The sequence below is a fragment of the Liolophura sinensis genome, chromosome 9 (genome assembly GCF_032854445.1).
Source record: "Liolophura sinensis isolate JHLJ2023 chromosome 9, CUHK_Ljap_v2, whole genome shotgun sequence".
In the NCBI taxonomy this organism is placed as follows: Eukaryota; Metazoa; Mollusca; class Polyplacophora; order Chitonida; family Chitonidae; genus Liolophura; species Liolophura sinensis.
In genome coordinates this window covers 18,739,015-18,751,166 of record NC_088303.1, presented here as the reverse complement: position 1 = coordinate 18,751,166, position 12,152 = coordinate 18,739,015, and the positions used below count along the sequence as shown (strand labels likewise).

Here is a 12,152-nt window from a genome sequence, read left to right as displayed (position 1 = left end):
TGGATACCATGGCAACCATGGACATGAACAACTGTGATACACATCGTATCTATGTATCTGTGTATCACCTGTGTATTTACGCATCTACAAAAATATTTACACTGTATATAGGAATTAAGTGGAGAAATAGCTGCGACAAGCGGGCCAAGGCGCCACACCATCAGCCGTCCCGTCCTTTGATAAAGGGCATACAAAAAGTGTATAAGGCCTGCAAGTCTCAACTGTTGATGGGAGATAACTTACAGATCTGTTTATGGGATTTGTAGGTTGTCTGCCCTTTGACTTTTTCGTTCTAACCCGGAAAAGCATGTTCCTGTATAAGTAGAGTAAAATTGTGATTACACGATGATTTTGCGTATCAGTCTAAATGTTCTACAGGTCCGTTCTACAGGATGTCAATAAGACGTCCGTGCAACTTTATTTTCACCTTTTAATCTCAAATGCGCCATATTTATATCATTGCTTCAATGTAATGCCATGCTGGGGATACCAAACAGGCCAGCCCACCCAGTCAGATTTTGCTGACCGTCCAGTATACTGCAATTTTAAAGTTTTAGCCAGAGCGTTTGATGGCGTGGCTTGGGTTGATCCGAACCTCCTGGTTCGCGTCAGACGCTCTAAATCACACATCCATATTGTTGGATTGCGTCCAACATTTCTCCAGTATAGGATGCATCTATCGCTGAATTTGTCCTTCTCTGACTGTATGATAAATTTGCGATTTGCGAGCGCTATGCAACCAAATCAATCGATATCATCCCTCATAAACACTGAGATCGACTCAATAAGGAGGCATGTGAAAAAAACTTGTGATGGTCATTTTTGGTTCAATTAAATATCTCCATTTGGCTTGTTACAGGCCTTCACGCTTTAATCCTGGTAAGTCACTGTGGAGAACAGTTTATACGTTGAGAAAGAAGTCGATTCGATTTTTTTCCTTTCTTGCGCAAACCATGCAAATCGAGACTGTATCTGGTACTATCTAAGTTCAATTACATAAACACGCAGCAGACAAATTCCTGTTTCCATGCCCTAATCCAAACTAAGTTTAGAATTTTTGTTTGCTTGATAGACTTGGCGCACTACAGCCTCATGGAACAGAAATCGCCATTTCAAAGGCTTCATACAAATACGTTGGAAAACAGTGCAGTTCCAAACTGCGACACAGTGCAGTGATTCCGCTAGAAAATCTATTACGATTAAGCCAGCTGGATTTATGGCACGTTTATTGGTATCGATATTATGGAAAATGACAGGAATGAAACGGAAATGTCTGAAAGTTAATCGATTCGGTTGTCGTCAATTCGATCATTTTATCGGGCCGGAGTCAACGTTTACACGTTTACGACTGTATTGATTGCAAGGGTCAGTCTGACCCGTAACTTGAAATCTAAATATCACTTCCTCTGGAAATTTCAAACTCCGCCATACCATTTTTAGAATTCGACCGTAATGTGGACGATGTTGCTTGATGTTGCATTCTGCATGGGTGATTTGTTTTCCTACAGTACGTTTCAAATCAATTAAAATCCCCTTGTAATCTTTTCTGTATGATGAGTCGGTGGCAGTGGAACTGACCTAAGTTAGGCTATTGACACTATATGCACAGTGTAATAAAAAAAATATTATATTTCATACAAACAAATTAGATGGAAGCACTTTACTAACTTTTCTGAAAAAAAACCCCAGTGTATAAAAGACAAATTACCAATTTATTGTAAAATCTGAGAAATCTATTCAAACTAAGCTCTGGTGCAATAATCACAAGCTGTTTGTTGATGATATACCCTGGTCATCTCTCGTTGGGAGCTGTGTATTAATGGATTGTTCGCCAGTCGTTCTCTATCTTCCAACAGGGAATGCCAACTGAGGAGCTGTTTATGCGTGTATAGAAAGAGTTTATTGCGTCAGGAAACATTGGTGTTGTATTCCAATGAATACTTTAATCTCCAACTTACGTTTCGTGGTTTTGTTTCCTGCTGGAAATCCGCTAAGAGCGTTTTGGAACTGCAATAAATATAGTATGATAAAGAACACAAACGATACAAAAAAAGAAAATTGCGCATTTTAGTGACCAAAAATCCAACTGAAATTACAACTTCAGTATGTTTATTGGGTTTAGCAAAGCTAATAAAATATAGCTAGTAGGATGACAAAGGAAGGACTATAATGGCTAATATCTACATCTGCTACCCCACCAGTCGTTCACAATCGGTTCCCCCTCCCCTTGTGTATGTTGTTATTCTTCGAGCCTCCCGCCCATACGACCCCCAGTGGACGTTTATCTCTCTATTCTCCCCACTGTTGGCCTAGATGTGGCGTGTGTTTCAGGGTTTAGCCTGTGCCAGTAGCTTATGGAGTTAATAATTTATTGGATTTTCCTCCAGCTTTGGATACTTGTCGTCGTCCAATTGTCACAGCTCTTGTAGCACGAAGTTGGCGTGCAAGTAGCTGATGTGGAAGAGTCCAGGTTGAAGATTCTCCTTCACTGCAAGAAGGATTATCTGGAGCGATTATAACCTGTAAACACATCCGGAGATAAGCGTGATCTAGTAATAGTAATTACTAGACCACGCTTATCGGGCCATAATCAGTGGTATATAGGGATTGATAATAGGGTTGCCCTGTGATATAGTGAATAATTCCAAATCGCTAAAACTTTATTTGTCTGTTTTTGAACTCTTGTTGAACCTTGCACTTAATGCTGTTGATGTGATGTTGCCTGGGACAACGGTGCTTGTCACGAAGGTGCGTGTCACGATCCTTATTGCAGGCCATTACCAGTAAAAGCAGATGAACAGGCAATCTGGAGAAAATTGGCTCATTTTAAAAACAGGCGTGGCCTCCACTTTTCCCATTTTTAAATTAGTACGAAAGTAAATTCCAAAATGACTATGTATACTAAAACATCACAGTTTTATATGTTCAACAAAGGCATTCAGAGAGCACCGGTAGCTCGTCCGGTTGAGCAGTTTGTAAAATTGCAAAATGTTCAAGTGAGGCGATATGTTCAAATACAGACCTCTAAACCAAAATAAAGTAGAATCACACTGCCATACACAGGTATTATTCTTTAATTAGACAGTGCTAAGGTCTTGCCATTAAATCAAAAAGAAAGGTACAATTATTATACTCTCACAAATATAATTATTTGTCCTATGCGTAAAGATTGTAGAGCAGTGACTTCGTATGTTATAGAGTTGTAAATCGTTGAAATGGTAAAAGATGTTATTGTGGACAGTGGTCTTTGATATGCAAATCGCGAACTGCTTTTGACCTTCCATGTACTATGGGTGGCAAATTGCAACCCTGCGATAGGCTGAGCAAATGTTGAGCTAAGGTAGTAAAAACTTCTTTGTAGGGAGTTCGAGCCCCAGTTCATTGGAGTGGTCTTTGATATTCAAATCACTTACCCGAGGTAAGGCTATCCGTGTACTATGAGGGGTCACTGTAATCCTTTGATTGGCTGAGCAGAAATATCAGGTTTAGCATTTTTTATCTCGTGTATGTTGGGCTGTAATACATAGTTTGAAGGTCAAGCCTTTTTTTAAAGCTCCCAACATAAAGTGATAGTAGGTTTTTTCAACACCCCCACCCCTCAATATATGGGAGGGGGAGGGGTAGTGTGGGTGTATGGCAAACTATGTTTAATTTGTGAAGTATAATATAAAACTCATGTGTTTGACTAGCCTTAAACAATGCATGCATGGCGATTCCCTTAAAAAGAACCGACGGCATGGTCCATGAAAGTCACACAAATGACTTGTCTCAAACAATGGCCCGATTTGCGTTGCTGTTGTTGGCCAAATCTTCTTCTAAGAAGCACTGGTCGTTTATAGTAATGGGTATCATCGAGAACAATAACCCTTTACTGGTTCGGGAGGGAATGTAATCCCCAGTTATTTTTGGCAATAACTTTTGTAAACTCTTTGCCTTGTCTTTTGGCAATTTCACCGGGACGGTCTAGACATGACGCAGTGTTACTCCCATCAGGATACTAACACCGAACTGACCTGGTCTTGACTCATTCCAGGTGTTCGGTGCCAAAGTAAGGAAGTGTACCAGTTACGAAGCTTTGGCTTTTGATCAGCGCGCACGAGACTTGTAGTTGTTGTTACATGAGGATTACGAGGATCACAATGTCCAGAAATCATGTACCCATAACTACAGTGGCTTCAGACAAAGGTTTTCCATTTGAAAAATCGCATCAACACCAAAATGGATGACACCGATTATATTGAGGGAAAATCTCTATTATTGTCACATATTCACTTTTCGCGCGCAAAAAAAGAAACAAAAACAAATAAAAAAGAAACGAAAACTGCGCTGGGAACTAGAGAAAACCAGACCTGGGGGAATCGAACTTCTTAGAAAGCTCCGTTTACACGTTGCAATTCGTTGTATTAGCTCGTAAAGTTGAAGATCTTTTTGCCACATTTAACAAATCGTACGACTAAACGTCTGTTCCATATTCTTTCCAGTATATTCGAATTCGACGGGTTCATACGACAAATCGCGCTTTCTAAACGCAATTTTTACCTGTTTAATTGAGCATAGCAGCTATAGCCAATCATTTATACATCACTTATCTAAAGAAATCTATTGACTCATGGTAATCGGCTAATGGTTCATCATGAGGAAAATAATGGATGTGGTAGTGTTCCAGTGTGATAGCATCATAACTTTATCAGCACTGGGACCGGCTTGTGACAGTCTCGTTATCAATGTTAATTGACTTTGTTTCACACCATTCTTATACGATGGCGGTCAATTTGGATAAAATCGGAGTACCGGAGTAAACCACCGACTTTTGGCAAGTTACTGACAGACTTTCTCACTTGTGATATGCACGCCATTGTGATATTGGTGGGCGAGAAGCTGGAATGTCACACTGTGTGAACGGTAATACGAGTGTCGTCGACCGTTTACTGTCACGAAAGTCACACGAGTGTCGTCGACCGCTTCCTGTCTCGAAGGTCACACAAGTGTCGTTGACCGCCTACTGTTACGAAGGTCACACAAGTGTCGTTGATCACCTTCTGTCACGAAGGCCATACGCACATTGGAAATAGCATATACATATGGTCGAAATACTACTGCATACATCATGCAAAATGTCCCTTGGCCGTCTTCAAGAACATTTATGAAACAAACATGGTGTCATATGTACAAACTTCTTTAATTCAACGGGTAGATACAGGATCAATCCTTGATCGAGTCACACATAAGAAAGAGGAAGTTGTAACTTGGCGTTCAACATGAAGGGGATAGTGCAACGACTGGTTGACCCGTATCAGTATAATGGCTCGGGCGGGGCGGCTTACTTGCCTTCGGTAAGTCGTCTCAGTAAAGCAGCACTAAATAAAAGAGTAGTGGAAATCCGTCCTGCAACAAGGAGGCACATTACACGTACATGCACTCTAATGATTCCTTCGTCGTCATATGACTGAAAAATTGTTGATTACGACGTTAAACCCCAAGCACTCACTCACTCACTCTTTAATTCAACCAAACACTCATAGCAGACAACCACGTAGTTTGTCCGGTGTATTTTATTCACAGTATTTACAAAAGTACATCAACTTCGTGAGAATAATCACAGGTACAGTTGGCCAGCATAGAAACTTTTTTTATATAAAACAAAAGGAAAGATTTTTACATTCCGTTTTGATCAACGGGCACAAATGCAAGTAGAGTGTTTCTTTGGAATGATCTGAAACGAGATGTTCTGAACAAGCACAAAGCTTGTCGCGTGTGTTACATATATATATGCTGAACAATACATTTTTCTTCCTGTTTGTTTCCTGCAAAATAACAATTCAACCCATCAAACGTGGGTTAATAATGTGAATGATGCCACCCCTCCCACCCTCCTGTTTTTGCTTCTTAACAAACATACAGGTGGACGTTTGCATTTTAATTGTTACTTCAGCCCAGACAGCTTAAAACGGCACCAACAAAGCTCTAACTACGAACTAAATACGACTATAACCAGATACCCCATTCTCAAACCTTTGGCATTAGACCTAGAAGTGAGAACGGTTTACCATGCTTGTGGTTTATCCAATGAAAAAATCTAGCCATCAACGACTGCCAAGAACTGTTTCATGTTGATCCATGATGATCCATTTTAAAACACCAGCAATGGATGACTGTTATCCGTTTTAAGTGGTGTTCACTCTGGAAGAAAAATAGTTGTCACTGTACACTACTTCCAAACTTCACGTAGTAAGGACCTTCCTGGTCCTTACTACGTGCCATTGTCACTGACAGGAATATTTTCACACTGTAAATTTAAAAAAAAAACAGTCACAAAATTTAGAAAAAATGTCAAGTACTCTTCCACGTTGATGAGTTTTAGTTCGAAAAGGACCAGTGATAGTCAGCTGCTATCCGTTGATCAGTATTATCGATTCTCGAAATCAACCACAGGTTACTGAGCGTTACTGCTTCCCGTTGTTCAATAAACCAGTTACAGATGCTTTTTTAGTCTTTGCCCAATGTTGTCCATTCTAAAACATCTGCTATGATTGTAGATTGGTTTGTAAATGTTTCGTCCCAATTCTTATAAACTGTTCTTCTCACCGGAAGGAATATTTTCACACCACTCCATTCCAAAAATAACTTCCACAAAGTATAACAGCAGTATCCATGTCTGTATGACAAGCCATGGATGAAGCTGTGCTGCTATTTCCCAGTGTTTAATACATTTCATTTTAGTACCCCAGTTGATGACTGTTCCTAGTTGTTCTGAGACGTTCTTTCTGAAACAAAATCTGTCTGTGACCTCGATTTCATGTTAAGTGATTTGTCATCATCATATACCTCCTCAAAACTGTCCTTGCTGAATTATTGTACTTATCACACTCAATCAAAGAAATCTTTTCATACGGTCAACCGGAATACGAAAATTTCGCAATTAATATAATTCGTTTCAAAAGTCATCGGACAAAAACAGCTCTGTCTTCATCAGGGCAGTGAAGATCGGAATACTGTTACCACATTGTTGTACTTGTATAGGCTTACCATTGTATCCACTGGTTCACAGTGAACCGCGTACCTCGCCGCCATGTTAGTATGCTGTCCACGTATTCGACCCACCGACGAGAAGAACGTGGACGCTTAGTGGAGCAATCGTCCCAGACTTTCTACAGCCATCAGCATCTGCTACGCGTTTCAAGGTTCCACGATATATGACACAGTCAAATAATCTGTTGTCTGTTACAGTGAAAACGGGAGAGGAGCTTTGCCTAATTCTCTAGTGCGGCCAGTGGAGAAGAGAAGCGACAAGACTTTACACTTTACAACCGTTAAAAGACGTTTCTTCAATCAATGGTATATTCGCCGTAGACCCATAGTCCGTTATGGTTTCTCCAGAATACGCTAAAATTAGAAACGCAATGTTTTCATGTTATTGCTTGCTTGAATAATGCTAAACAGTAAATTGTGTTTTTAACTTAACTATGCTTAATCCACAGTACCATAGGGGCTTTGTAAGTTGCTAAAACGTGCGCTTTAGAGTTGAAACTCTACCTGAAGTACACTGGCAACAGACCAAATCTCACTTCTTAGATGGGATCATTTACCAGCTGTCACTTTTTGGATGAGATCATTTACGAACTGTGACACTGTCATCAATGGCCTGGTTTTACTCGCCCTGCTAGTGTTTTATATTATAGTGCCAGGACATGTCATCTCATCAGTACACGTTACTATCTACTGGAAAACATATGTATATGCGGGAGCAAGTGGTAATTTTTTTTGATTGAAGCACTTTGTTTGCCTCATGAAATTGATTCATCTATTTATATTGTCTAGCTAAAGCAAATACGAAACATTCACATGCTGGGGGATGCTTAACATCTGTTTAGGTCAGACAAATACACTAAACTTTGAAACTGAGTGGCTCAAACTGCGTGTATTGGGGTTTTAAAATATTACTTTGTATAGCAAACCTCCTGACGGCATGTAGCAGATTAGCACTAGAGAGTGCATGTGCCAAAAACCTCATAGCAACTGATTTATTCAGAAAACAAAATAAGCTGCTCTTCAATTTCGAGGTAGTTAAAGCAATCAAGTATGCATTTCGATGACAGGGATAAGCATGCATAAGTGCAGCAAAACAATAACATGATAAGCATTCCTTATTTAAAAACATTGCAAATAATATCGTATCTCTGGTGTAAACAGTGTGGCAAACCAACCAGTCCATTCATCAGTAAACTAGTCTTACTAATCTTTGATGCTTAATTCAGAACAACGTATTAGCTCAGGTTTCAGGGGCCGATTCCACAAAAGCATTTCTGACTAGGCTGAAGTTAAAAATCAGGTCACAGTTCTTACATTTTTATACTGAAAGTTTAAATTTGGACACTTGTCTGATGGTAACATGAATGGAGTGGTGAAAGATTTAAATTTATTTTCGCCCAAAATTAAGCTTTAAAATCCAAATTTTGACTAAAGTCAGAAATGGCTTAGTGAAATGTGCCCAAGTTCATAATGATATGATCCAGGTGTAATCCTACTGGATACTCCCATGGTGTCAGCATATAGCAGACTTACATTTGTGTTTTAATTTACTTATCCGTTTGATTTTTGGTACAAGGTACTAAATTATACTTGATTCGAACAACGGCAGTCGGGCAAGTCCCGGATGGAGCCACCACATCTCGCAGGGTACCTGACACATCTTCTGACGTAAATCCGCCATCAACAGAAATCCTGCAAATCTCCTGCACAAATGAGGACAGATTTTAGTATAAGCTTACTGGGTGGTCCCATGGCACTTCCGGGCACTGGGTACATGGAGGGCGGGGTATCCGACAGTGGACTATCGTCGCTTTGTGGGTAGGCTTGTAACGAGTAAGCTGTGGAAACATCAAATATCAAATGACAGATTCATCTATCTATCTATCTTTCCCATTAAATACAAAGCGATTAAGACACATCTTCGACATTTTGATTGAATGATTGACAAGGAGTTATAAATGTGCTAGCATTTCAATCGTCGGGCCTTTCAATCGGTACTACGTACAACGTGCAGGGAATTTGCCTATAGGTCAAATTCCCTCGGTCTCGATGTCTGTGGACCTTCGTGACAGTAAGTGGTCAGCGATGCTGATACAGCCAATCGCGTCTAAAGTGCGTTGAAGACCACTTGTCTTCTCCCCAATTTGGTGTGCAAATCTGTAGACCACACGTGGGAAAATTAATCAGTATATTGCCAAAGGTCGTTGGTTTACACCTAGTACTGTATTAAAAACCAAATCTTGAGAAGAAGCCACTAATAGTGACTTACCAGACCAGCTATACTCCTTATCAACCTTTGCACTGTAGGTTCTTTATTTCCAGACTTAATATTAATAGTATAATAATATTAAAGCTTTTGATACTAACGACGAATCGTTTCCATTAACACATAAATGCCTTAACACCCCACCCCCAAACAACATGAGTTTATCCACGTATGAACTATAGACTTGCATGCCATATGTGGCCACATGAACACCGCTTACTGTCACCGTGGTCCAATGAACAAGAGTGCAGTAAAATCTACTGTCCAAATAAATATGCTTTCAACATATCTTGTCGTGGTGGTTGCAACGTCTTATACTAAATGCTGGCTTACTCCCCGGTCGTACATAGGAAGGTTTTGGCGTCAACCTGCCGATGGTCATGGGTTTTCACCGGGCTCTGCCCAGTTTCCTCCCAGTGCTTAATGCTAGCCACCGTCGTATAAGTGAAATATTCCTGAGTAAGGCGTAAAATACCAAATATATAAATCAAATGAATACAGGATACTGGCTCATATTTATTTGTTTAATTACTTGGTTAGTATTTCAAGCTGTGCATGGGAATATTTCTCTTACACGCCGATTGCCAGCATTATGGCTGGAAAAAAACCCGTCCTAGGTTGCTGCAGATCTGCCCACTTACCGATGCTGGCTTATACACAGCGCATGACTTTTCTTTATTTCCTGTATGTTTGAAATCACGGTTTGCCACAGGGTCGAAAATGGAATTAATTGGCTCTTTCGACACGAAGTTAGTTAGAAGCTGTACGTGGAGTGTGTCCGGTAAAAAGGATTTAAGTGCTCTTATTCAAACTGTTGCCTCCATTCTGTTTAACTAATGTACATAATGTCTTTGTGTACAAGTGCAACATACTTCGCGCAGAATATTGATTCGCCTTTCTTGCTTTTTGGCCCATGCGTTGTTCAACTTCTACCATGTCTACGGTGCTCATTGACCATTCATGCCCCCCCCCCCCCCCCCAATCTTCCCGGACTTACGTGGCCTAAGTAGGATAAACAAATACTATCTTTTTACCATGTTTATTAGAATCCTCAGGCCCACAACCATAAACTTAATTAGGCGACGTCGACTCTGGAATATGAATTTTTTGTACGGCTCCAGACGTGAAGTATTGAAAATCAATGATCACTCGAACAAAAGGCGTCGGAAACAACAATCTGACATTAGCTTATCGCGAAACACTTAGAAGTTTGCACTTTGTATATTTGTCACAGTGTAGACAGATTGATGCGCTTATTTGTACTATGCCTGGGGAAATCGATCCTCTACCTGGTTCGGTTAGCTGAATCAGTTGTCTGTACTCATTGACCTTTCGTCGGTACCACATAAGGAACACCGCCGTGACGACAACGCAGGAAATGGTGACGGTGGCAACAAGGCCGACAATGGCGCCCACTCCGAACCGGAACACGTAATACGCAGTTGTAGACACATGCGTCCAAGCTGGAATGCCAAGAATAGTCTATACATATATCAGACAAGAAGGCGATAACAATAAATCATGCTTGATTTAGATCTTCCACTTTTACCTGCAGTGCAACAGTTTATCATTCTATGTCCTTAGGGTTATAAACTGTTGAAGTCTATAGTAAGACATATATCCAGTCGGACACAATTTCGCAAAACGGAGACAAGATTGATTATCGTTAGGCATATATCCTTGGCTGTATGGCGGGGGACTATACTGACAAACTCGGCTTGTATATTTATGGCATGCCAGCACAGTGAGGCTGCAGCTGTCAGCCATGGAGGTATTGAGAGACCATGGCTTACCAGAGGTTGGAGACCGTCAAAATGCCAACTTTTAGTGATTATACTACCATCCGAATAGTCTCGAGAACAGACATGAAAGCGTGAAATCTGTGTAATCAAACCATATTTAACCGGAACCGCACATAAACCCAGGTCATTTATACATCAACATTAACGTGAACATAAAGTCAGCCACTAAGGATGAATTAATTAATAAAGGAGAATTCCAGAAATTTTCTAAAAATATTTTTAAAATTCTACACGGCTTATCAACAAAATAAATAGCAAATGATTGTCACTTGGTGACGCCATTTTGCCATGTTATAGCTATGTGGAGTGACGTTACAATGCCTAGGAGCTCTCCCGTACCCAACCAAAGAGTATCAGTTTTGTCACGTTTTCAAAGGGTCAATGTTTCTTTTAGCCTAGCTCTCGGTCTGGTCGTGGGCACAAGCGTCGTGTTTCAGCAGCCCTGCTCTTCCCTGTCCTGCATTAAGCCTAGCTGGCTGTACCGACATCGGGGAATTTACTGACAATAGCAGGACCTTCTGATTTATTCACGCAATGACTCTGCAGAGGCAGTTTTCTTGCCAGCTCACCCTGACAAGTTACTGAAGTCTCCTGGCCAACGTGTAGGCATTGTGACACGGGCAGCCTTTCTCAGTTCCCTGTCCATAAATGCGTTGTTCAGAATGCATCAGTTTAACACTTAAACTAACCGCAAAGTTCGATTTATTGCATTTATCCACTGTAAGAAAGCACGCTGACAATCGAGAGCTATTAGGTTTTTTGGACATGACAGCCAATTACCACGTGACGCTTTCAGCGCTAGTGATTGGCTAAGTTCATAAGGGCTTTTACAACTTGGCTACTCGGAGTGAATGGTCCGTCAGTGCCATATCCCCAATGCTGAACTTCTGAACTTTTCGGCTTTCAAACCTTTATAGACTTTCTTTACGTTTTTTTCTGTAATAACTGTCCCATATCCTTTTTTATATGTATACATAGTGGCAGACTTCATGTTCACTTTAAACAAAAGTCAGAACTCGAGCACTAACAGCATGTATTATAACTAACATTGGTTA

The 12,152-nt window shown here is 40.5% G+C and overlaps 1 protein-coding gene across 1 annotated transcript in view; it reads right to left on the bottom strand.

The window, feature by feature from the left end:
- Positions 1 to 6,339: 6,339 nt before the first annotated feature.
- Positions 6,340 to 12,152, bottom strand: part of LOC135475915 (uncharacterized) — a 62,206-nt gene continuing 56,393 nt past the window's right edge. Inside the window, exons 5-7 of the mRNA XM_064755876.1 lie at positions 10,585 to 10,758; positions 8,769 to 8,867; positions 6,340 to 7,383 (exon numbers count right to left, since the gene is read on the bottom strand). Coding sequence (XP_064611946.1) covers positions 7,295 to 7,383; positions 8,769 to 8,867; positions 10,585 to 10,758 — 362 coding nt within the window. The 3' untranslated portion in view covers positions 6,340 to 7,294. The remainder of the gene's footprint in view (positions 7,384 to 8,768; positions 8,868 to 10,584; positions 10,759 to 12,152) is intronic.